At 44.9% G+C, this 25,841-nt stretch overlaps 3 protein-coding genes across 6 annotated transcripts; 2 read left to right on the top strand and 1 right to left on the bottom strand.

Annotated features, from left to right (window-relative positions):
* Positions 1 to 1,487: 1,487 nt before the first annotated feature.
* LOC101169991 (hairy/enhancer-of-split related with YRPW motif protein 2) lies at positions 1,488 to 8,284 on the top strand. The gene is made up of 5 exons (XM_004083372.4): positions 1,488 to 1,975; positions 6,017 to 6,086; positions 6,167 to 6,250; positions 6,818 to 6,893; positions 7,336 to 8,284. The coding sequence occupies exons 1-5, from the start codon at positions 1,890 to 1,892 to the stop codon at positions 7,869 to 7,871; spliced, it is 852 nt and encodes a 283-aa protein (XP_004083420.1). The 5' UTR covers positions 1,488 to 1,889; the 3' UTR covers positions 7,872 to 8,284.
* On the bottom strand, positions 8,144 to 16,775 carry bub1 (BUB1 mitotic checkpoint serine/threonine kinase). 2 transcript variants are annotated; one of them, XM_023952986.1, is made up of 24 exons: positions 16,648 to 16,775; positions 15,253 to 15,505; positions 15,029 to 15,088; positions 14,659 to 14,800; positions 14,380 to 14,576; positions 14,228 to 14,262; positions 14,059 to 14,129; positions 13,932 to 13,981; positions 13,576 to 13,757; positions 13,218 to 13,500; positions 12,897 to 12,937; positions 12,707 to 12,826; positions 12,529 to 12,633; positions 12,368 to 12,452; positions 12,187 to 12,265; positions 11,938 to 12,109; positions 11,790 to 11,844; positions 10,964 to 11,706; positions 10,501 to 10,601; positions 10,232 to 10,393; positions 9,338 to 9,495; positions 9,086 to 9,263; positions 8,847 to 8,953; positions 8,144 to 8,729 (listed from the first exon to the last, which is right to left on the bottom strand). In XM_023952986.1, exons 2-24 carry the CDS (start codon positions 15,273 to 15,275, stop codon positions 8,531 to 8,533), a joined length of 3,348 nt encoding a protein of 1,115 aa, XP_023808754.1. In that variant the 5' UTR covers positions 15,276 to 15,505; positions 16,648 to 16,775; the 3' UTR covers positions 8,144 to 8,530. The 2 variants fall into 2 exon arrangements, with proteins under 2 accessions (XP_023808754.1, XP_020570569.1); XM_020714910.2 differs by having other exon boundaries at positions 15,437 to 15,505; positions 16,648 to 16,774.
* LOC101169504 (heterogeneous nuclear ribonucleoprotein Q) lies at positions 16,118 to 25,314 on the top strand. Of its 3 annotated transcripts, none has more exons than XM_023952991.1 (11): positions 16,118 to 16,288; positions 16,821 to 16,989; positions 18,430 to 18,548; positions 18,629 to 18,850; positions 19,041 to 19,217; positions 19,319 to 19,454; positions 19,545 to 19,750; positions 20,337 to 20,486; positions 20,573 to 20,673; positions 20,779 to 22,793; positions 23,829 to 25,314. In XM_023952991.1, exons 1-10 carry the CDS (start codon positions 16,286 to 16,288, stop codon positions 21,383 to 21,385), a joined length of 1,890 nt encoding a protein of 629 aa, XP_023808759.1. In that variant the 5' UTR covers positions 16,118 to 16,285; the 3' UTR covers positions 21,386 to 22,793; positions 23,829 to 25,314. The 3 variants fall into 3 exon arrangements, with proteins under 3 accessions (XP_023808759.1, XP_023808758.1, XP_023808757.1); XM_023952990.1 differs by having other exon boundaries at positions 20,573 to 20,694; positions 23,947 to 25,314; XM_023952989.1 differs by having other exon boundaries at positions 20,573 to 20,694.
* Positions 25,315 to 25,841: the final 527 nt, after the last annotated feature.

The raw sequence follows: 25,841 nt of genomic DNA, 5'->3' as shown, positions 1-25,841 counted from the left end.
ACCAAAACCCAAATGAGTTGCTTTAAAATTAATTAGCGTGAAATAAATTAACCACTGACTTCGTGGAATTTTTTTGATGTTTTTGCAAGAAACATTTTTTTTCAGTTGGTTGTTGCAAAGATTTATGAAAGATGCTGATTCTTCCATGTCTGTAGAAAAGCTCCAGTCAATTTTTATGATTTGTATTTTCTAATCTGAGAAACCCATGAAGTTAAAGTCACTTTAAAGAACATCAGCGAAATCTTCTCTCAAGTCAAAGAGGCTTTTTTCTCCAGACCTCCTGTTAGAAAGTCTTCTGCGCTTTTTCTCCCCGTTCAACTTAACCTTTATTTAGAAGGGACGTGGAGGAAAGGTCAGAGGTCAAGTGAGCGTTGAAAGGACCCCCCATGACGATAACCTCTGGAGTGTCTGTGCCCCTCCAGCATCAGCCTCACAGAAAGTCTGAAAATGACGTGTCCTGTTCTCATCTCGTGCACTGCTCTGCTTCCTGCATGCGGGAAAGCGGAGGAGGCGGAGTCAGGCGGCAGGAAGGTGGTGGAGCGGTGCTGCACCTGCAGGTTGGTAGCGCGACGCTCCAAGAGGACGTGGCAGCAGGTTTCCTTTATCACAACAAAAGTCTGTTATTTCCTGGCATAAGAGGCATTGATTGGGTCTGAAGGAGTGCATCAACGCCACAAATCTGACCCCAGGAACACGACAGGAAGTTTAGAACAGAAGGCAGCGTTTGAAAATGCATGAGGTTGTAATCGTTGATGAATTAGGACTTTCTGGAGGGATTGTTTTGAAGACTGAATTAATAAAGTAACATAGAGAAGATGCAGACTTTCATTTAACTTTTCCTTTTTGTTGGCATAGAATAGTGAGCATCTCCAGTTTGTCTCCTTAGTTGTGAAAACCATCTGGTCCTTCAGTCCAGGGCAGACCACGGGTTTCATTCTTCTACTTCTCCTTTCCACACATGAAAATGTTGTTGACTGATGATGAAAAATCACCACAAAACTTTCACATGGTAGTCCAGACCTTGACAAAAGCCGACAAATATACGAAAATCTGCTGAAACCTCTTTAAAAACTCCACACAAGTCCGATATTACGTATAATGTTTTTTTTTTTATAAAGTTTGCTTAAAAAATTGCACAAAAAAACAAAACGGACACAACAAAAAAACAGGGATCAGACATCAAAAGAGAGCGACGATTATTAGGTTAGTAGTTGGAAAATCTGAAACCTGTTTCTTCTTAAATAATAATAATAATAATAATAATAATAATAATAATAATAATGAATTGTGTTTATATGGCGCCTATCTATAAAATATTCCTAAAACAAGGTTACAAGAATAAAACAGTAGATAAAGGTTAAAAAAAGACATGACATGTTCTTCCACAACCCAGTCTCATCCTAAAAATTTGAAGACAACATGGTTCTTCGCGCGCCTTATTTCCCATGCGCGTGCGCTCACCCACGTGGGCGGTTCCTGCGTTTGAGAGCGCGCGCGCGCGTGGCTCCAGGCTTTGTCTGTGGGAAAGCTGGAGCGGCAGAGTGAGGAGGACACTCCGGCACTGACCCGGACCGAACCCGCTCCAGTCTGACTGAGGGGCCTGTGGCAGAACCTGCAGCGGCAGAACCTGCAGCGGCAGAACCTGCAGCGGCAGAACCTGCAGCAGAACCTGCAGCAGAAACTGCAGCGGCAGAACCTGCAGCAGAACCTGCAGCAGAACCTCCGCTCTTCAGGAGGAACTCTGGAAGCTTCTTGTTTTCTCAACTCCTCTCCAAGTCCCTCGGGGAGGAGGTTAAGTTTGTGCCCCTCAGCTTGGGTGGGAGTGGACCCTCTCCTTCACCTGCGCCCTCCGCGGGGGGGTGCGGCGGAAGGTGCGCTGCTCACGCGCCATGAAGCGACCGCGTGAGGACAGTGGCTCCGTGGAGCGTGACGTGGACGAGACCATCAGAGTGGAGAAGCCGCAGATCTTCTCAGGGCGAGTTTTTCTTTTTCTATTTCAGAATAAAATCCACTTTTTACGGTTTTTACAGGATTCATGGAGGCTTTGTATGGAGTCCTATACTGTTCATAATTAAATAAATAAATGTTTAATTAAATATTTATTTATTTAATTATGAACAGTATAGGACTCCATAGCTTTGGGATTTGAACTTTTTATTTGAACCTTTATTTACCCAGAAAATGTCCCATTGGGATTACGATCTGTAAGGGAGTCCTGACTAGGGGGAAACAATAAATTACATTTACAATAAAAATGTAAACATTTTAAACGTAAAATCGACTTTATGTAAAACACGTTAAGAGTGAATTTCTCCTCCATTCTCAGCCTGGATTTAAAAAATATTCAAAGGAACGAGTTCTTTTCATTTTCAGCTACAAAAAATCTGGAAATTAAAATGCAAATGCAAAAATTAGGCATTTTATGAGGAAACCGAGTCTTTTTAAATCTTAGTAAACTAATAACTGACAGGAAGAATGTGTTTAACCTGGATTAACACCTGAAAGTCTGCATAAAGCAGTGAGTCACACTGAGTTCTTTTTTAGTTCAGTCACATGACCGTTCTTTCATAAAGGTCATGTGGACCCAAACCGTCAATTATATTTATGAATCCAAACATTTAATAATATTTAATATTTCAGTCAAAATGTGGACACATGGAAAAAGGATGGACGTCTCGTATATAGATCCATTTTGATTCCAAATAATTACTCATCTTCCATTATGCGTCGCACAATCTTCCTTTAAAATGTCAACAATCCAATGAAATATCAGAATTTTAATGTTCCAACGTGTAAAATAAATATTCAACATTATAATGTTGATGCACCGGGTGACACGCGTGGTTCCTCCGAGTGCTCCTCTGTAACGCCGGGCCCAAAAGCCCGCAGAGGTCCAACAGGACGGCTGGAGGAAGTCAGAACCGGCATAAGCCACTCGTCCTCGTTTGCCAACAAGTCTTCTTGCTGTCTAAAAATGCGTTCACTCCGAATTCTTCCATTTGCCACATCTTCTAAGATCAGCCATTGTGCGTCATTACGCATTGTGATGGGGCATTTTATTTCCATCCATTTAATTACATCTGACAAGCTACAGATGTCGGTAATAATCAACGTGGAAATGGGAAATTGATCAGCGCAAATGTAATTTCTTGTTGCTTTCTGAATGGTTGAGACATACGCCATACATTGTTTTATCAAAAATAAAACAAACTAAAGGCATATGCATGAATACCATAATTCCATAGCTTATGAAGAAATGTTTTACTATGAAAACAACTTTCCCCATTGGATAATTAGTACATCTGTCCGTCCGTCCGCACGCCCGCACCTTTGTCTGCTCCTCCAGACGGACACACTGACGAGAATATCAGTTTTGTACATTATTTCGTTCTGTTAACTATATTATTTATGAGGATGAATTGCACGACATGCCAATATCGCAGAACATATTTCACTTTTCTTTTTGCAAATATGTGTTCATTTGAATTTCTGTTGTAATTTTCGTTTGATTGTTTTGTTTGTTTCACTGCTGATCGGTCCAACGGGTGTTCGTGTAGCTGTTAATTGTCAGACTTGCTTTGTGAAGTCTTCATGTTATTTCTGAGAGGCAGTATTGTCATTTTCACTTTCACGTGTTTCTTCCATCTGCCGACGGTGTCGCCGTTTCTCATTTCACCCGTTTTTGTGCGTACGCCTGGGTCAGAGCTTGCGTGAAGGACCGCACATTTTCCCGTCAAGTTTGCTTTTTATAAATCTCAACTATTGCGTAGAGAGTGGCGTACGCCTTCTTTTGTGCGTACGCAACCTTTAGAAATGAGGCCCCTGCTCTCTACAGAATAGTCCACAGTCTGATTCTGTCAGTAGAGTCTAAACAAAATAGAACTTTAGAGTTTGTCATTTGTTCTGATCCAGGTCTTTCACTTGTCTCACTGCCACCACTTTAGCTTCTGGTGATCCATTTAGTTTTATGAACACGTTTCCATTCCTGGTCCAGTATTTTCTTGTATTTTATGTTGCATTTTCAGGATACGACATGTCCAAGCAATTTCTGAGTTGTTCTTGGTCAAGTGCTCATTTAAATTAACTCCAGTGCCTTTCAGTTTCTTTGCCTCCTTTAGGATTTCCACCTTGTGCGTTCTGTTCACAAATCTTATAATGATCGCAGGATTCTTCTTTTTTTCTCCTTACTTGGCAGAGTGTGGCATGCTGAGATGTGTCGACTGTCCAGATGAATGTCTTTACTTCTCATATAGTGGATCACTTGTTGCTCCAGGGTGTGCTGCTCCTCAGATGGAGCATCTTCACCGTCTTAAACACACCACCTTAAACACACCAGCAGCCCGGGCATAACTCTGATGTCTGGTCTCCAGTCCCTTCAGGGCTACAGAAGGTCATCTGCTCTGGAATTCTGCTCCAAGTCATCCACCTTTTGCTCCAGGAGTTCAATCCTTACATCCTTTAGTTTGATGACAGCCTTTAGCTCCTGGATCTCTTTTTCCATGAGACCTGTCAGTGTTTTCTGATTTTTTTACCACTTCTCTGACGTCCCTTGACCTGAAGTTCAGAGATTCCTTCATATCTGCAATCTCAGCAGCTAACTTGGTATTACTGGACATCTTGCTCCGAGTCCCAATAGAGGATGATTATTAAAAAAAAATAATCTAAAGAAGTTTATTAACATTGACTGGTTTTGTTGCTGAGATTTCACAAAATACATTTTATTTTCTTTTTGCATTTTTTTGAGATTCAATACGTTTCAAACATTTTGGAAGCTGTAACTTCCATCTTGTTAAAAAAAATACATCACCTCATTTAAAGGACATTAAGGACTGTGTCAGATAAATGCATCTAGACATTAAAGAAAAACACAATTATAAACAACAAACCACAACAAGAATCAAGTTTCTCATGCACGAGGGAGAGGAGCAAATGTGTTGGAAAAGGTCCACCACGTTTCTCTTCTCAAAGGTCTGCCCCTCCCTGTGCTGCTTTTATTAAGAACACAAGTGGGAGGTAACAATTCAAGACAAAGACAAAAAGTTCATTAGGGGGTGTCGTCAAATGACCCTTTTGGTTGGATTCTAACTTCAAACAGTATCCCTTATCAGCTCAGGACAGTGTGTCGTAAACCCCTCATCCTGGGTGGGAGATGAGAAGCAGATGAACAAACACACAACTGTTTTCAGAAGAGGTAAAAAGGTCAATCTGAGTTAACATTTAAACATACATTTAACCAAATACATTTAAGCAATGATAATAATAAAACAAATTCCTTCACATACTCCCTCCTTTTTATCATTGATAAATATTAAAATCTCACATCCAATATCACATCTCCTGTCAGTTTTCTGTGACATCTTCATTTTTATAACACTTTCAATTTACACTCAGATGAGAAGTTCTTTTTTTTTTTTTTTTTCAAGTAATTTCAATTTCAAAATCATTACAGTCATCTTGTTCTCCCTTTAATAACAAGTTGTATTCTTGACTCATAAGAACACTTTGTACTCAACCATTCACTGCTCTGGAAATCATAGATTGAATACAAGGAAAAATGCACATAGTGAACACACAACATATGATCAGTACCATAAGAATAGGTGTCACTATTTTTAACAAAAGTTGCCACCAGGAACCAAAAGCAAAACCAGGAGAAGAAATCCCAAGATTGGGGTTTCCTGTCATCCTGAATTGCCTGCTGAACCTTTTCAAGACTGCAATTTAAGTTTTGGACCTCATTAAACATAAAAAAACCTCTCAGTGTTGTCAAGTCAAGCCGGTGTCCTCTCGTTCTGCAGTCATTTCATTATAATGTTTGTCTAGTTGACGTCTTTTTGTTATCTTCCTGTCATTAAGGTACAAACAGGCCCTAAAGCCGAACATCTTCATCACAGCTGGAATCTGGACTGATGACACTTGTGCTTCGTGTGGCGTCCGTGTTTGTTTGTATTTCAGGGACTCCTCAAGTCCTAAAAGATCTTCTTCAAAACAAGATTTGTGGTTCTCTGTCCTCCAGGTCTTCCTTCGTGAGATGTGCGCCGTCAACCACCACCACTCAGGCGACGGCGAGAAAAAAGCGCCGAGGGGTGGGTCTGACTTCTGCAGAGTCTGCGTTCAGATGATGAGCGTCGGCCTGCGAAGGGTTAATCACCGTTCTGTCCTCCAGATCGTCGAGAAGAGACGCCGAGACAGAATCAACAGCAGCCTGTCGGAGTTGCGGAGACTCGTCCCCACGGCCTCGGAGAAGCAGGTTGAACGTTTCCTTCAGCCTCCAGCTGAAAGACAGGAATGCGTTAAAACCACATATGTAGAGGTTCAAACGGGACAAGAACCTCTTAGAATACTTTAGTTTTTCTGATTTTTCCTCATCTACTCTGTCAGAATAAGGCAGAGGAGGTTTGATGCTAGAATCTAAAAGAACATAATGAATTTAAAATGTTTGTAGATGCGGTTTTCCTTTGTTTGGGACAATCTTCTCTATAGGCTGCAGTCCTTTCTATAGCTTTGAGTTTTTTTTTTTAACTCAGGTGTTGCTGGTTAGCAAATTCAAAATGTTAAACATGTAAAACTTCAATGTAAAGGAGAAAATGTACAAAACAAACCTACATTTCTGCTCCCGAAGTGTCAGAAAATCTATCTACCAGACCAGGAAGTATGACGGTGTCGTTTCATGGAGATCAGGACATTCTTTCCCGGACGTGTTTCAAAATAAAAGTCTTATTCTTGGTGAAATGACTCAGAAAAACAAAATCCCATAAACGGAGATAAAAGTGTGTCAGAACTGGAACAGATCTCCCGCTTTGCTGTGTTTCATCAGGGTTCAGCTAAGCTGGAAAAGGCAGAGATCCTCCAGATGACTGTGGACCATCTGAAGATGCTACAAGCAGAGAAAGGTAACCATAGAGACGGCGGGGAGCAGGGAGCTTGTGGCCCGTCCAGCACATTTCCTGCGACACAAATACCATCTTTTTCCAGCAGTTTTTTTCCCCACCTGCTTCTGATCCTCAGCGATTTGAATAAAAAAAAACTCTGAAAGGCTATTTTGAGCTTAAATTTCGTTCTGTGTCCTCCATCATGAGACAAACGCCACAAGAACGTGTTTAAAACGCCATTTCAGTCTTTAAGGACTAAACTACAGACCAAGGCTGAGGTGAGACACCTGCGGATCAGGAAGGGGTTAAACATAAATTCATTAGAACTGTGAATCTAAAGAAATTCAAATGTTGAGACATGAATTGCAGATTCCTGTTTGTTTTAGCATGTGATCCATAGACTCTGGATCCCCTCTGCTCCTCCTTTGTGATTGACCCCGCCCCCTTCCCTCCCTGTCTTCAGGTAACCTGGAAGGCCCCGCCCTCGCCCTGGACTTCCTGTCTCTGGGCTTCAGGGAGTGTGTGACGGAGGTTTCCCGCTTCCTGAGCTCCATGGAGGGGTTGGACTCCAGCAGCCCTCTGCACTCCCGCCTCCTCTCCCACCTGTCCTCCTGCTCCTCCCAGCGCGACGCCGCTGCCTCCCATCAGCACCTCCATCCTTACCTGTTTCTCCCGCACCCCTGGGCAGCTGGCGTGGCTGCCCTGCCTCCTCTACCATACCTACTGGGCGGTCTGGCGGATGCTAGAGGAGGCGTGGCCTCCTTCCCCTCCCATGCAGACTCCTCCTCTTCTTCGTCTCTTGCACTCCCCTGCACGCCAGCCCCTCTTCCCGCCCTCTCCCTGTCGTCGCCGTTTCCCCTCCCCAGAGGTTTCCCCATCCTCTCTTCTTTCAGCTGCACTGCTGCCTCCTCTGCATTTCCCGCCTCCTCTTCCTCCTCTTCCTCCCTCAGCAGCAGTAATCCCCACCGGCCGTGGGGCTCTGAGGTTGGCGCCTTCTAATAACCTGTGGGTGGGTTCTGAGTCACCTCCTCCTGCTTTCAAAAAGTTCTAACAGTTCTGGAGCCGTGGAGCTGATCTGAAGCTGATTCCTCTTTAACTTCTACTCCATTCAAAACTCACAGCTTCACTTTTTTTTTTGGTGTTTCTGAACATTTAATCTGAACGTCTTCATCTGATATCAGGTTACCGGTCCAGTCACAATCTGACAGAACTTGAATTCATATTAAAACACAAACAGACAGAAAAGCCATAAAATGATTATAAAACTGTTGCAGGCTTCTGTGAAGTTTTTTTATTTTCTTCCTTAAAAAACTGTAACAGCTTTGAATCTGTGATCCAAAGACTCCATCAGAGGACATTTCTGTTAAGATTAAATCAAGAGAAAGACGAAAACCTCAAACCTGAGAGAACCGGAGAACTCACAGAAACAAGCTGTTGTCTGGAAAAAGTAAGCAGTAAGTTCTGAAGATTAGAAAAGCATGATGTGGACGCAGAGATCAGAGCTGGACAAACATCTTATCCCTCGTGTCCAAAAAGGTTCAAACATTTAGCTTCATGTTTTACCTCTCAGAGTCCTAAAATCAAGCTATTTACACACATGTACATATGGATGGAGGTGGTTCTGGAAGAGTCATGGAGATGCTGAGGTGGGAGGAGGATCATCTGCAGGAGGGTCTGCGTCTCTCCAGCAGCTGGATCACCAGGTGGTTCTTCAGCGCCTGCAGCTTGCTGCTGTAGTTCTCCTGCAGGACCGCCGTCAGCTGGCGGCGGAGGCGCGCCAGGCTCGGCGGCGACTCGCAGTCCGGCACGTTGAGCAGCGTGTGGAAGACGTCCAGCCACAAGTCGCTGTGAGGCTTCCTGTGGGAGAAGGAGAAGCGTTTGAAGGCCGTCCTACTTTAGCTTCCGGTGTCGCAAAGCTAAGCTGCTAAAAGCCAAGAAAAATGACCAGGAACAGATGTTTAAACCAGGACTCGCCTCCTGAAAACTCCGTTGGTTTTCCAAACCCCGTTTTCATTGGTGACCTGCATGTAATTTCCAAACAGCATGCAGTGGACGGTCCCTGCTATTCCATAGTAGTCGGTCTAAGGCAGAAAGAAATAATCATCAATGTCCCGTTAAAGATTGAGGTAAAATCGTAGAAAGGAAGTTTTTTCAAATAAACTCCCTGTGGTTTAGAGAAAGACTAGAAACATCACGACGGTCCAGCGTTTCACCTGATAGTTCCACGGTTTTCCGCTCTGCATCTCCGTGCACTGAAAGCCTGACGTTAAACACCTGGCGGTGAACGCAGTGCCTTCTGGGAAAAGCTCCATGTCGATGCTCTGTCCGAGGTCGATGAGGACGATGCCGTGGTCGCCGCTCTCTGGATCGAAGCACTTGTTCTCCAGGAACCTGAGGAACACAGAAGCTGTCAGAGACGTTCTCTCCATCCGGCGGCGAAGGTTCTCCAGAGGACGGGTCAGCACCGTCCGCCCAGCATGAAGTTGTCGGGCTTGATGTCGGCGTGAATGAGGCGGAGGCGGTGCAGCTGCTCCACCGTGTGCAGGATGCAGGCGGCGAAGTACAGCACCAGAGGCGGCGGCATCCCCTTTTCCCCCAGGCTTTTGTAGATGTTCACCGCGTTCTGCAGCCACAAACAGAATTTACATTCTCCTTGCTTCAAAAGTCGGCAAAGATCTTTCCAGACAAACTCTGCAAAATAACTGAAAGATGTGTAGGGGTGTGACGATAACCGATGAGGTCATCACTGCGCTGATGAGGTCATCACTGCGGTGATGAGGTCATCACTGCGGTGATGCACTTGTGTGATGCACTTTTTTTTTGGTGAAAGTTCTGCATATGGTGCGTGATTGGAACTATAATAAACACATTAAACACATTCATCTTTGCTGATAATTTCCTTTTTCTTAATGGGATCAGTCTTGTGTTCAGACTTCAAGGGTTTCTGGGGGAAACCTTTTATTACTGTTCTCCTTCACTCCCTGCACAAATCCATCAGACTGGTGATGAGGGGATTAAAAGATGATAATTTACTTCATATTCCTTTGGATGAACATGATCTCTGGTTTTTTCGTATAAGTGGGTTAAAAATGATCGGTTTGAAGACAGACTAAAAGTCTTTCTGCTTTGAATATAAACGATGAGGGAGAGGAGGCTAGTGATGAAGAGCTGCAGACAAACAGATCCATGAACGTCTTTGTTTTCCTAATCTGCTGACTTCTATTCACAATAATCATAATAAACAGACCAGCGGGAACGCTTTGATCAGAAGATGCTGGAAGTGGGACTTTCAAACGTCCTGTGGGCTGAAGCTGCGCTCAGAAAGGGAGGAGGCCTCTCCTGTGTTTCCTTTGCATTACCAGAAGCGTGCCGCAGCTGTAAAACTCCCCCTGCAGCACGCTGCCATTGAGGAAGAGGTGAGCGGAGCTGATGTTGCTGTAGAGATGTCGCATGCTGGGCTGCAGCCGAGCGTCCAGCTGAGTGTTGATGTAAAACTCCCAGGGGTTGGCCGGCTTCTGGACCTGCCGTCAGAAACACTGAGATGAATCCTCGCCGCAGATCAAATAAAACCTGCATCGTGTTTGAGAAGCAGCAGAGCTCTGCAGGAGCCTCAGAACATCACACTCACCTTTAAGATGAACTTCTCGGATGTGGCGAGGTTGGTCGCCTGGTACACGGTGGCGAAAGCCCCCTCCCCCAGAACACAGTCAACTCGGAGGGACGTCTTTCCTGTCAGGAGACAAACTCTGGAAGTTAGACCTGCCAAAGCCCCAGCTACTATTCTGACATCTTTCAACCAAAAACAGACTAAAATACTGAAATCATCGTTTTTTCAAATCTTTTTTGCTTTTGATAATGTTTCTGATTTTAAACCTCAAAAGGAGATAAAAAGTAACCTCCCATTTTTTTTTATCTTTTTCCTAAAGAAATAAAATCACTTCTATGTAAATCTCCACTCTACATTCCTTTAGTTGATCAGAGCGCCCCCTGCTGACAACACAGCTGAATCACAGCTATCAACCAAGCATTGAAAATGGCTTAGGACGTCGTTTTTCCATCTTTTTCCATTCGACACTCGCAGGCCGACTCACCCATGGTGATGGTCACTTTCGGAGAGATGTTTGGCACGTTGCAGCTCCAGGCAAAGCAGCGCTGGTGGGACGTGAGAGGCGGGCTGAGGCGGGACAGCAGGTGAGCGATCAGCTGGTTGTCCCAGGGGTCGGGCACCACATGCACGCCCCCCGCAGTGTGCGGCCTCGGCTCTCGGTCTGGACTCATCATGGGCTGGTCCCCCGTGCTGACCAGCGACTGCTGCGGGCTCATGGGCACATCGGCACAGAGCGGCAGCTGCTCAGGACTCATGGGGATGTCTGTGGCTTTGGTGGGGGCGACTGGTCGAAGGGGGCTGAGAAGGGCGTCTAAATCCGGGTCCGCCGGGGCTTCTGGGCCTCTGGCGCTGAACCGTCCGGGCTGGAGAGCGCACTCCTGGCTCATGGGAACCTGGCTCAGATCTCCTGAGCTGGAAGATGTGTCCTCCAGGATCTTAAAAGGTCTGGTTTTTGGTTTGACTGAGCCCAAGCAGGCGAGTTGGAGAGGCGGCTCGGGACTGGCGTGCACCTCCCAGCTTCGTCCGCTCCGCACGGAGGAGTCGGCGGGAGCCGGCGTCTGGTCTCGGAAGGAGAGCACAGCCGGTGGAGGAGGTTGCAGCATGGTGATGGAGGTGGAGGCGAGGCCGGCCCTGACGATGGTGCCCTGCCTCACAGAGGAGGGTTCCAGCAGGCTGGCTGCCGTTTCTGAAGCCTTGTCCTCATTCGGACTCTGCTCTATGATGGGGCTGAATGCCGAGAGAAGAGAAGAATGCATCATGGGAAAGCTGGGTGGCGTGCCCCTGACATCAATGAGAAACAGAAAAGGTACCTCAGTCTTTTGGTTTGACGCCTGATTGAAGCGTCGTCCTCACTGCAGATGTTCTCTGAAGAGTCAAATGGAAGAAAGCTTTTAAAAAGGTGAACATCTGGGATGAAGGACAAGCAGTGGAAGCCGAGGGGGCGGTCCCAAACGCTACCTTGGTCCTCAGAGAAGCTGCTGAGAGGTTTGTGTGTAAACGGCGTGGAGACACAGTGAGCTAACAAGGCAAATTCGGAGGTGTTGTTGGGACAGGCGGCCAGCGAGTTGAGCGGGTTGAAGCGACCCCCCCACATGGTGCTTTCGTCGGGCATGAGGTACTGCGAGGTCTCCTGATCATCAGAAAAAGACTTCAGCTTCATTTCATCCTAAACGGTTTAAACGGCAGCACAGGTGGAATCAGGCGTACGTTTGGTTTGTCAGCCTTCGGTGCAGCGACTTCAGCCAAACATCTGACTGCTTTTCTGTCCGCAGACGCTTCTGCCAGACTGAAAAACAAAGAAAAAGGACTCCATACATGACAAACAAACACTGTTTTTATTGGTGGTAAGACTTTGGACTAAACGTCTATGTTTAGTAGATTTGTTTACTGGACGTTTTCTTTGTCCTCCTCGTGATCCTGAAAGATTGTGAAGGGAGCGACCTCTGGGAGTCTAGACCACAAGGGCCCGCCTCCTGAAAACCAGATTGTCCACAGAAGTTTCATTTTAGAGGTCAGAAAAAGGCTCATCCACACTTGCGGGAGGTTTACCGCTTGCACCGTCTTCGAGGTCCCTCTCAGAGGCGTTTAGGTGAGACGAGTCGCTGACTGGTTCTTCTAAGAACGTCGGGGCCTGAAACATGTCCATGACGACTCCTGAAAAGCACAAGGCTTCAGTGAAACAGGAAGACGTTGGGAGGGCGTCGTTTTCAGCCTCGGGGGGGCTCACCCAGCGCCTCACGGGTGTTGACGGTGGGTGACGGCAGCACCCTGGAGGGTGTGGCCTGCACAAAGCCCAGGGAAGTATTTGGAGTGGCGTGAGAGAGGTTAGCCGCTCCACCCTGCGACACTGAGAGACGCAGAGAACGTCAGAGGACGCCCATGTGACAGAACGGACATGCAAACGGACGGAAACTCACCGTCAAGCTTCTCCTCTGACTCTGCTGGGTGACCTCCGTCACTGCGGTTTGGGAAAGAACAACCAGAGACGTTAAAATTCATCTGAACGCAGATTCTTTATTGTCATGCGTGCGCAGCATCGGGGGCGTAACAGCGAACGAACACGCAGCGTCTAGACATCCCACTGACAGAAGGAACGCATAGGCATGTCCAAAACTGATTATGTGCAAGGTCAAAAGAAAAACAGAGGTAGACATCTGTGGATGAAGAGTTGATTTCTGAACCTGAGGTTTGATCATCATCAGCCTGTAGCGAGAATCGTGGAACTGTCCTCGACTCACCAGCGTGTGGCGCTGTGCTGAGCAGGAGCGTCTGCATCTGCAGCCCAGAGGGAGGATGGAAGGCCGTTCTGCGTCGCGCTTGTTTGCAGCAGAGCCACGGGGGTCTCGGTGACGCATTCTGGACCCGCGGAGCCGGATCCTGGTTTTGGCAAACTCCAATAGAAGCCGTCTTGGTGTGAAATCTCCTCTGTGAGGCCTCCACAGGCCTCCATGTCTTCAGCCTCCTCTAAGGACAGTTTCATCCTCCGGATCCTTTCCTCCTGCTCCTGCAGCTGCCTCTCCACTGTAAGAAAGCCCTTCATCGTGTTACCGACACACACAACAACTTTAAAGATTCCTCTTGGTTTGGCCGACTCACTGAGTTTGTTCTCTTCCTCCCTCTTCTTGTGTTGAAGCTGCTGGAAGTACTTCTTGGCTCTGACCTCCTCGAAGCTCAGCTCTGAGCCGTCACACAGCAGCTCGTCTTTGATGTACTCGGACACGGTCTGATCGCTGGAGCTCTGGCTGGACAGGCTCCCAGAAGCCTCAGAGCGGGACACTCTGCGGAAAAATCCACTGTCAGCATCAACTGTGTGGAGGTTTCAGGTCATCAAACAAGCTCCACACTAAACACAAAATCCTGGTTTGAAATGATCGCTCGGTGTTAAATTCATTTCAATTGTCAGATTTGAGGAAACAAACAGCAAAATGGAAAAAACCTTAAACCCAACCTACATTATGGTCATTCTAGGTGCAGGAGGTTTGGATGGACACTCCCATGTCATCTACAGCACAGAAAGTAGAGTTGATATGAAAAAACAAACAGTTCCTGATGATTTGAATGAAAGTTTGGGACTCCAACCTTGCTTGGCTCTAGCGGCTCTTTGCTGGAGGACATCTGATTGGTTAGATTCTGCAGGGGGTTTTGAGCGCCTGTTTGACAAAATGTTTTAAACCCCAGAAAGTGGCAAACAAACAAAACCAAAAGCATGCAAACACTCTTTTACATGAAAGCGGAAACGTTTTCTCACCCAGAGGCTGAACTGTGGTTCTTGAACTGAACTGACTGCAGATCAGAAATTCATGGACATGTCATCACGCATCTTTTAAATAAGATGTTCCATATGTTTAAGATGATCTTCACATCCTTTGTAAATCTAAGTTCTGAGTCTGTGGATCTCACCTGTATTCATGGAGAACCGTGCTGGCTGGTTGGGCTTGGTTCTCCAGAGCTTTCCGGTAGACGGCATCAGCCTGTTCCTTCATGCCCCTCTGTTCAAACTCCCGAGCCCAGGCTACGTAAAGCGCCGCGGTCCTGGTGCCGACGCCTTTCCCAAAAACCTCACTGTAGAATGCAACGGGGTCCCAATAATAACTCGCCTGCAACACGATTACCATCAAGAGTCACGAGCAGAACAAAGCAACCAAACGGTCTCAGCGGGAGGTTTTGGATCAGACTTACACATCTGATGCAATAGTTGACGTATCGGATGTCGTTTGAATATCGCTCATTGTTCAGAAATCTCTGGACAAGACTGTCAAACACCAAACACATCTCACTGGTGTTGCCTGCAGGCAGTCTTTGCTCCAGGAAGTCAACAAACCTTCAGACAAAAATCAAGAACACTGTTGACAACAATGCTTGTCTGAAATATAACAATATCTGCTAGTAAACACAAAATTGACATGTTCAACAAGGAAATGCAACTGAACAAACTAGAAGATACACTAATAAATGAATGAAAAAGTACATATATAAAAAAACAGAGTTTTTTTTAATCGATTAAATGATAACTTTAAGCATACATTGAATAAACTGTACAAATACTTACTTGATCCATGGATCAAGAGGATCGTCTCCTACGTAAGAGCTCAGTCTGCTTTCAAAAGATCTGCACACAAACGTAAAGGTTGTTAAAAGCCAAAATCACACGGAACAACTTTTAGAATTCATCCATATTTCTCTTTGATTCACGCAGAACTCAAATGCTAAGCTAGTTGATGCCAAAGCTAACGAGGAGGGCAGGGCTGACACAACGGTTAACGTTTGACTTACTGCAAATAAGAGGCGATGTCCATTTCGTTTCAACCGAAACCTTCCTAGTTTGTAGCGAACAGAGAACCTATCCGGTTTCTTTTACACCATTGAAGCAAATACTTTTTAGGACAAATCTATGTGTTTAATTTGTTTTCTTTCAACTCACTGCTTTGCCTGTCAGAATTGAATTTGGCGCTCATACCTGGTAGCGGTCCAAAGAGCTCATCATCGCCCCCGACTGGTACGGAGGGGAAACGCAGGCGCGTGCAAACTGAAACAAAAAAATAACAACTTTATTTACAAAATTGACAATCATTACATGGAATCACACAAAGACAGGACAATTGAGAAAATGGGTCATAAGAAGGAAGCAACAAATGAAACACAAGAACAGTTATGTAAAAATACAACCATAAAGCATATTACTATTAATCACAAAGTTAAAAGTATGGGGAGCAAAAGCGCAACATTTATTATTCAAATGGCATTTTTCTAATATGGTCAAAGTTTTAAAAGCCTTTAAATTCTCTGAGGTTTTTTTATAGATGCAGCAAAAACCCAGAAAGAATGTTCAAACCAAAATAACATGGGGGATAAATGAAATTGAAAACAATAGACCAACATGTTAAAGTTAAACTCTGGTACAGGAAAGAGCAAAAGTGACAGCTAATATTTATTTCACACACATTATATAAACGTATACTTGTATCTGATTCAACCTGGAAATGCAATATAAGTTTAACTATGTCTGAAAAAAAATATATAACCCCGGAAAATTTTAATAACGGGGATAAAACGCTGCTTTTGTTTGTTGTAATTTGTGCTTTCTATTGTCTGCTGGGAAACATGTATTCCAACGAGCCCGTGAGGAACAATTTGGCAAACCCCGTTTAAGCAAAGGGAAGAAGCTGGACTCGCGACGTTACGTATTCGCCATTTTGAATCACCGTGTGCAAAGAAGCCCACCTAAGCTGCACCGGCGTTATCCGAGTAAAATTTTAAATACCTCCAAAACGGCGGATCCTCATCGTGCAGCCAAGTTTTATTTTGCATGGTATGTAACAACGCTGCGTCTTGTTGTTCTTTGCGCTTTTAGCGATAAATGCATGAGGCCAGTTTCCGTTCACAGCCCAACGGCCACTCGGTGGTGGTGGTGGGGCTAGCCGGCATTTTGAGGAAAAATGGCGGGCCAAATTATTTACAGTAAGTAAAATGTAATGAGCGTGGAACGCTGAGAAAATTCCACTTAGGAGCGGGGATTCGTGTTAAATACACATATGGGTGACGTTACTCCGCGTACATTTTGTCCAGCATTGTCCGTTCAACTAGTTGGGCCTGTTAGCCCGATGCATTAGCCAAAACATGCTAACAGGCGTGCTGGACGTGACTGGCTTTGCGACATTTAATGTTTACCTCTAGTTTAATTTGACGAATGTGTTGCTGTGCTGATGTTCGTCTATGTGTGCGGGGTGGATCAGGAACCCCGTAGATCATGACGTCCTCTACCGCTCCAACTGAAATAACGGCAGTCGGAACGCTGGTGTTTGTTTTTGTAACTTAACGTCCTGTCCTGATTGTGATCGCAGATGTCTGAAGAAATGGCCACGGATCAGGTGAACGGGAACGGAACAGAGGAGGCTCAGGAGCCCATGGACACCACGTTAGCAGCTACTCGGTCGGAGCATTTCCAAGCTCTACTGGAAGCTGGTTTATCTCAGAAGGTGGCCGAGAAGCTCGATAACCTTTATGTAGCAGGTGAGTCTGGAGTTTTATTCATCCACATGGGGATCACCTGCTATTGCAGCTTTTGTCAGGATTCAGCATGTTAATCATGGTACGGGGTCTGCATCCTCATCAGGCCGCTTACACTGGAATGATGCTTGTTTGTACAAATTGATTTTATTCAGTGAAACAGTTTTGAAGCTTGAAGGCCTCAGGTTACGAGCTTTGATGGAGTATAAGGAACACCATGAATAAAAAAATCAAAAACGATTAAAAGTTAGGTGCTGACTAAATGCATCAATACAGCCTTTTGTTGATGCCACAAATGAAGCTTTGCTTTATCATAGTTCACCATGTGCTATAATGCCTTTGGACCTCTGCAACGGCACCGCCGACGGCGTAAACGGCGTCACAAATCCATTTTGTGGGTCTGAATCTTCTCCTGAAAAAAAAAACAGTTTCCTGCTAATTCTTTTCCAGTGTCCTTAAACTCACCAAAGGACAGTGTGGACTCACTTAGTCTTAGTATTTCATTATAAAACACAATATTGCTTCTTCTTTTGTTTCTGTTAGTAAACAGCCTTTGTCTTATAAATTTGTCTATAATCGTCTGAATTTCTCATTTACTATTAATGAAAATATAACTTCACTCTAGGAAAATATATACTTTCTGCTCATAAGTTATTTTATTTTCATAGTGTTAAATTCTACAATGTGTGTACATTTTTATTTTATTTCTCATATGTATTTATGTTTATAGTGGACGTAATCATGCTTTTCTATTAAATAAAATAAATATATATTTATGCTCCATAGGTTGAATTTTTGTGTCCATCTTGTGTCAGACATGCGTATCAGTGAAATATTAATAAATGGCTCTGTGCAGGTCTTTAGGGGATAGAAGGTTCTGGCTTTATGACTAACAAGATGCTGTTGTCTATAAAAAGACAACAATCCACCAATTGCAGCACAAAAACACACACTGCCCCCCCTTCATCCTCCCCTCCCATGTTTATCTGCCCTGTTTTAAAAATTAATGCAATTGAACTGTAAAAGACATTTTTACTTCAATACTTTGGAAACTGAATCTTGTTCAAAAGCTTTAAATGTGTAAAACAAATCCCTTTATGTGAAGACAGATGTAACTAAACTCCTTTGATTTCCAGTTGAAAAGGAACCGTTTACTCGTTTCAGAGTCCAGAGGTTCAGGAAATCCACATCTGATTCCCTCAGCAACATGTTTTTAAGTCCTTACTCAGTTTATAAGAATACTGTACAATACACAATAATAATACTTAGAATAATATTTCTGGTTTTGTGCGTTCCCGTGTAAGCTGACAGTAAATAATCCTAAATGTGTTTAAGTGTGTGGACAGATATTGATGAAGTACGTTGGAATGTAAATGTTAAATCTGAAGTGTTATTTTGCAGGTGCTCCCCTGAATGTCTATAATGTGCTGTGTCGTTTCTCAGGCCTGGTAGCACACAGTGACCTTGATGAGAGAGCCATTGAAGCTTTGAAAGAATTCAATGAAGAAGGTGCGCTGCAGGTGCTGGTCCAGTTTAAAGAGAGTGATCTGTCACACGTACAAGTAAGTTTTTGGATCCTGGAGGTTTGAAGAGGTCGCATTGTTATTTCATGTGATTAAAGAGGCAACTGTTTGTCTTTCAGAATAAAAGTGCCTTTCTTTGTGGGGTGATGAAGACTTACAGGCAACGAGAGAAACAAGGGACTAAAGTTTCTCGTACTTCCAAAGGACCAGATGAGGCTAAAATCAAAGAACTCCTGGACAGAACCAAATACACACTTGATGTTACAACAGGTCAGCGAAAGTATGGCGGACCCCCACCTGAGTCTGTGTACTCAGGTCCACAGCCAACTGTAGGAACTGAGGTACGGGGTTAAATTCAACGAAGACAAAGCCTGAGAATAAACAGAAGCAAATGTCAGTGAATCAAGAGACCCACTTCTTTGTCTAAGAAACTGGAGGAGCTGTAGCCGGACATTGTGTCTGCAGCACCCCCACACTGAAATCAGTGGTATTCACCTGTATTCTCTGCATTGAATTCTCTTTTTCTGGTAGATCTTTGTTGGGAAGATTCCCAGGGACTTGTTTGAAGATGAGCTGGTTCCTCTCTTTGAGAAAGCTGGATCTATTTGGGACCTCAGGCTCATGATGGACCCCCTAAGCAGCCTTAACAGGGGTTATGCTTTTGTTACATTCTGCGCTAAAGAAGCAGCACAAGAGGCGGTCAAACTGGTGAGTTCATGGAGTTATTTTCAGACAAAAACTTTCATTTTCAAATTAAAATGGGCCGAACGGCCTGTTCCTGACCGTCATCCTGAAATGCCTTTTTACAGTGTAATAACTACGAGATCCGCCCCGGAAAGCACATCGGTGCGTGTATATCTGTCGCCAACAACAGGCTGTTCGTTGGCTCTATTCCCAAAAGTAAAACAAAGGAGCAGATTGTTGAAGAGTTTTCAAAAGTCACAGGTACGACCGGGGTTCCTGTCGGTACTTGAAGAACTTTCCTTAAATATAAATCTTGTGATTTATTTTGTTCTGAATCTTCTTTGTGTCCAGACGGCCTGAACGATGTGATCCTGTACCATCAGCCCGACGACAAAAAGAAGAACAGAGGCTTTTGTTTCCTGGAGTTTGAAGACCATAAAACAGCCGCTCAGGCACGGCGCAGGCTAATGAGTGGGAAGGTCAAGGTCTGGGGCATCCTGGTCACAGTGGAATGGGCTGATCCCATCGAGGATCCCGACCCAGAGGTCATGGCCAAGGTGAGCATCACCCTTTGAAAACCTGATGCTGAACTGAGAAACCCAATGCATGGAAACGCCTGCAGGCCTGTTCCTTTGCCCCCTTGGGGAAGGATGGGTTTGTTTGAATGTTATCTGGCCAAAGCGGTACTCTTCAAAAAGTGTTACTGCATGACAGAGTACTTAAAATGCTTAATGTCCTTATTTTTAACAGTCTGCAGTGCACCTCTGTTTTCACACACACAAGGAAACATATTTTACCTCTCATCGCCACGGCAACAGACTTTTTTCAGAGCAGTGCACATTATCCGTCGGGTAACTGTATTAGGATCTTCTGCTGTGAAGTACAGACAAAGCTGCGCTCGCTAGAGTAAAGCTCCACCCCCACAGCCTCACGCCTTCTCATAGGAGCCGCCCACAATCACTGGAAAGGCAATATTATTGGCTAGAGTTCAGTAAGACTGGAGAGTGATACGTGATATGAACGAAGCCCAGAAATCTGTTTTTAATGGTTCTGGTAATGCGGCACACGTTGGTACAAGGATGTCCTGACAGAAGGAAGCTGCACAGGTCTGATGGGAAAAGCGTTTCTCTATCTGTGTTGCAGGTGAAGGTTTTATTTGTGAGGAATCTCGCCAACAGCGTTACGGAGGAGATTCTTGAGAAGTCTTTCAGTGCGTTTGGAAAGCTGGAGCGAGTGAAGAAGCTGAAGGACTATGCCTTCATTCACTTTGAGGAGCGGGAAGGTGCAGTGAAGGTACACACTTTCATTCAGAACCAGAGCATTCTTTCTAAAAAACAACACAAAAGAATGGACCTAAAACTGACCAAACCTTCATTTAGGCCTTGGATGAAATGAACGGGAAAGAACTGGAGGGAGAGCCAATCGAGATCGTCTTTGCCAAACCGCCGGATCAGAAAAGAAAAGAACGCAAGGCTCAAAGGCAGGCAGCCAAAACACAAATGTATGAGCTGTTAAATCAGCAGGAAAGCCTTCCTCCTCCACAAATACTGACTTTATGCTTCTGATTTTTTTTCCTTTCTGTCAGATATGATGATTACTACTATTACCCTCCTGCTCCCCACGCGCCCCCTGCAAGAGGCCGGGGCCGAGGAGGCAACCGGGGTGGATACGGCTACCCCTCCGACTACTACAGCTATGATGACTACTATGACTACTACGGCTATGACTATCACAACTACCGCGGCGGCTACGAAGACCCCTATTACGGCTACGAAGACTTCCAGTCCCCGAGCCGAGGGCGCGGCAGCAGCAGGGGCGCCCGTGGCGGAACTTCACCGGCTCGAGGACGCGGCAGCGCCGGCGCGCCGAGGGGCAGGCCCAGCTTCCCCCCGCATGGAGGGCCTGGACCGAGCCGCGGAGGGCGGGGAGCGAGAGGAGGCGTGCAGCCGAGAGGGCGAGGAGGGGTACGTGGTGTTCGGGGTGGCCGCGGTGGAAATGTAGGAGGAAAGCGCAAAGCTGATGGGTACAACCAGCCAGATTCCAAGCGTCGCCAGACCAATAATCAGAACTGGGGCTCTCAACCCATTGCTCAGCAACCCCTCCAAGGTGGTGATCATGCTGGTAACTATTTTGGTTACAAATCTGACAACCAGGAGTTTTATCAGGATTCTTTTGGGCAACAGTGGAAGTAAACCAGTAAGGCTTTCATAAAAGGAAAGAATTTATCCTTTCTGCCTTGTTTTTTCTCATTTAGAGACTTGATCTAATTGGCCCTCTATTCCATTTTGTTGCCAGCTTTATTTTTTTGTTTTTTCCACTCAAAAGTTAGTGACACCTGGCAGGATATCTTTATGTATATATTTTATCGATCCGCTTGGACTCGATCTAGTCACTCTCACCTGCTTCTGGCAAACTGCATTTTTTTCCTTTGTTGTTTTTGTTTTTTTAAGGTGGTCGTAAAAGATTCTTCAAATCCAACTTTTCCAACATTTTTAGATGCGAAATGTGCTGAAGCTGTCTATTTGGCTGTAGCTTAATGTATGTTTTATAGAAATTCTGATTTTAATGTTTTAACTAGTTAAAATAAAAAAGCTACCAAGCTTCTGTCTCCTAAAAATGTATTTAATAAGAGTGAAATTACAATTTGTATTGTAAAAGTAATGCGTGTCTTGTTATTGAAAAGAAAAAAAAAAAAGGACAACCGTAGTCCTCATTTTTGGGCTTTACATTTTGGCTTGTATTCTTTGCTGTTTGTCTGCTTTAATAAACATACACGCACACGTGTACAAAAACTTCAAATTGTGTCGCAAATTCATGTTTCGGCAAATTCTCTTTTCAAATTTTCTTCAAATTTAAGGCTCCATGTGGAAGAAGGTGGACTGAAGGTTTGCCATTGTTGGCCATATGCTACAGTGTCACCTTGCATGCCATCCAGTTCCAAGTCACCTTCTGTAGTCGGCATCTCAGAGCTCTGTCTGTGTAGTGGCGTACCTCATGTCCCAAAACATCTCACTAATTGGTGTCCCAAATTCACTGTCAACGCAGCGACGTCAGAACGGCCTGGGGGGGGGGGGGGGGGGGGGCACAAAAGCACAATTGGATTGTAGCCTCAGACTGAAGCTTTTCCTGGTCCCAGAAGGAACTTTGCTGTTCACAGCGTGGAAACTAAACCTGCATGTTTATCTCCAGGTTTGGCGCCGGACTTGTGTTGGGAAGCAGCGCTTTGCATGCCTCCTCCCTGTAGATCTGATTTATGCCCTCATTCCTGCTTCACCCGTGTCTCTGCCATCTCAGCCTTTCCCCGCTGCTCCCTTAAAGTTTCCCGGCCAGAAGCGGCTAGTTTGTCAGGCGCCGGCGTGCATGTTTACTCTGCTTCTGTCACGCCGGAGCTCCCCCCGCCACGTGTCGGTGCTCAGTGTTTAGGGAGCTCGGCGGCATTTGAGTGTGTAGATGTTACCTGATGCTGTTTTCCATCCTCTAATAACTTCCTTTTGTTACCTGGCTAGCAGGGAAGAGGGGTGGAGGCCGGCCCTGATGTGTTGCTCTGAAGACTGACGAGCACATGGCGTTGCACACTGCAGGCTGCCCGTGGAGGGAATGGTAAGGTCACCTGATACAGTGGTCCAATGGTGTTCCAGCCTTTTGTCAAAGACCCACTCTGATGAAAACATGCTCTTCTGGCATTTTGTTTGTTGCTCCAAATTGCATTTTTGAGTACCGTATTTTCTGGTGTAGAAGTCTCAGGGCCCAAAAAGAAAAACGCTGCGTCAGAGTTTTGGGAGAAGAAAAGTTTGACGCTTTTGAACGAATCCAACAAATTCACGCGGAACGCCATTCACGTGTCCAATTTGCTCCCGCTGCTTTTTTCCTGATGTGCATCAAGTTTGATACGTTTATAAACCAGAAGCTCCTGTCACAAGTGGGAGGGGCTACTGTCCAGCTTTTTAGCTCATTGCTGCATAGCAGGATTGGCTGCACACGTCACCTACATGCAAGGAAGACGTGAATGACGTCAACGTATCTACCAAAGCTTCGGTGAACACGGCTCCACGTCTGGCCTCGTAAGATCGTTCCGTTTTTGTTTTGGTACGGCGGCGTTTACCTCCAACTCCTTTCAGCGGTACCGCCGTGTCTCTGCGTCCCCCTTTGATGACTCGCTGCCCCGCCTTAGTCTGAGGTCCCGAGTCAAATCCAAACACATCTCAAAGTTCAGGAGAATGGACGGCCCTGTTAAACACACCGGCAGTACTTTTTAGTGGAAAATAAAGGTAGAAGTATTTTTTAAAAATCACATAAGCTGCACAAAAAAACACACAACTCATACTCTGAAAAATATGATATTTCTTTATTAGAAATGTTAATAAGGAGCAAACAAAGGCTGTTGTAAGCAGACCACAAGCTCTCTGCTCCAGGTTCAAAGCAATCATGAGGGGAAGAGGGTCCGGGGCTGCTCCACGCCGACGGCCCCGCCCACAACTCGGAGGTGAATTTCTAATGAACTGCTGCCGCTCTGCAGGAACCAGTTTTTTTAAGGGTTTTGGCTAAAACTGTGATCAAAAGGTGATCGGAGTGGGTCTTTAATGAGCTGCTGTGTTTAAGGATAATCTGAGGAATGAAATCTCTATTTCTGTGAAGATTTTAGCCCCGCCTCCTCTCGTCCGGATTCAAAATCAGCCACGAGAGACGTGATGAGTGGGAGTTCGTGAATGACATCCTTCTGGATAAAGCTTTGCACATTTTTTTTTTTTTAAAGTTTGGAGTGGTTCTGGGGGACTGGAAGCCTTCTGCTGTTCGTACTCGCCATAATCTACTGGGATCTGAAACGGCGTTTAGGCGTGACCACCTGGTATTCAGGGCCTGCCATCCCAGCGATGTGGTTGGTTAACTACCTCTGGCTCGGTCCGCTCTGGCCCTCAGGAGACGACGGCTTCCTTCCCTCCTCTCTCGCTCCACTTCTTCTGAATTGCACAAGCAAAAACCCCACGAAGCACATCCTGAACTTCAGTTCTCCTCTGACGCGTGACGAGCTGCAGCTTCTGCAGGCAACGTCTGCTGCTTCTGAAACCAGCCTCCCGGTCGCCACGGCTGGAAGCGGCTCCAGCCGTCTTTGGTCTTCCACAACAACAGCAAAAACTGGTTTTGTGTCCATGCCGAAACGCGTGTAGCCTTTTGTTTGTGGCGCGTCTCCGCTCCTGAGCGGCCACTGATGTCTGGCAAAGCTGCCTTAGTTTGGTGCCTGGCGTGGGGACGTGGTGGAACGTCTCCAGCTCCCACAGGGATTCAAACGTGTCCCGGGCCTCATTGTTCCTCTACCCGATTATGAAGTCGTCATGCATAATGTACTTTAGCTAAATGTGCGGTAAATTGTGTTTGCTTTTTTATCGAATGCTCTGGAAACCAAATTTCCTTACAGAAAGGTCACCTTTAAAAGGGAAAGCTGCCTTTTTAGATGGAAGCATTGTTTTTTAAAAAAAAAAGATCAAAAGGAGCATCAGATCTATAGTTAACACGGAGCTTCAAGATCATGAATATTTATTTATAAAATGCACTCAGTGCAGCTCTGATCAAATACTCAGCTGCACCCTCAGTCGTGCTCGTCCACCATCATCGCTGGAGGAGGTGCGTTTGCTCCTTTCAGGCCCAAACAAATCCACATGTCTGAATTTGAAATGCTTCTTCAGATCTGTGCTACTTTAGCCGCTGAGCTCTGAAGGCAGCTGAGAGGAAAACCCATGTCAGACGTTTCACGTCAGACTGATTCTCCTGTTAGCTCATGTTGTAGTTTTCCTTCCTCTCTGAGTCTGGAGGTGTTTGTGTGTGAACAGAACCTGTTGTTGGACGTTTTAAACACTCTTTGTTACTGCGTCGTAGTATTTTTGCCACTTATCTCCAGTCTTGCTTCTTTCAGGTGAGATAACACTTTGCAAATGATAATCAGCATTTTTATCTGTCTTAGAATGAGATTTGTTCTGTTCAATCATTGGATCTCCAATGGTGAGGGTCAAGTCTTTGTGTTTGTGTGTGTGTGTGTGCAAGTGTGTGTGTGTTGCAACTGAAATGTTTTATACTGTACAGTGAGGTGAATGAGACCTATTTTTCTAATAAATTTATTGATTTTAAACCTTGTTTGGTTCATTTGTTTCCATAGATTTTCCTTTTTTCCCCCAAGATTAGTTTTATGGAGTAGAATTAAAATGTATGTAGTACTGCATTAAAACGGACTATTAAGTTTATAGCTGCATAAAGACTTATTTAAAAAATCTGTTTTATTTATTCAGAACAAAATCATCTGTAAATAAATAAACTAGACAAGCAACAAGTTCTAAAGCAGGAAAAACTAGGAAACTCAAACCGGAAGTTGCCTTTTTTGGGGTTGCCACATCTAACGTTTCAGCCACGTAAATTGCAGTTTTAAATTACAGTAGCACTTTTATAATACTGCCATATATAATAAACATATTAAAAGAAAATACAAATATTATTATTCATGTCTCGGCGTGATTATTTTTGCCTGTGTGTTTTTATGACAACATTGCCCTCCAGCTCCTTTTTTTTCTTTACACAATAGTGCAGTTATAGTTTCTTAGAATATATAAAGTAATGACGGAAACAAATTAAATAGCAACATATTTGTATTAGATCCCCCTT

The sequence above is a fragment of the Oryzias latipes genome, chromosome 24, assembly GCF_002234675.1.
Source record: "Oryzias latipes chromosome 24, ASM223467v1".
Lineage (NCBI taxonomy): Eukaryota > Metazoa > Chordata > Actinopteri > Beloniformes > Adrianichthyidae > Oryzias > Oryzias latipes.
Note: the sequence above shows the minus strand (reverse complement) of the source record. Positions and strands in the feature narration are given on the sequence as shown.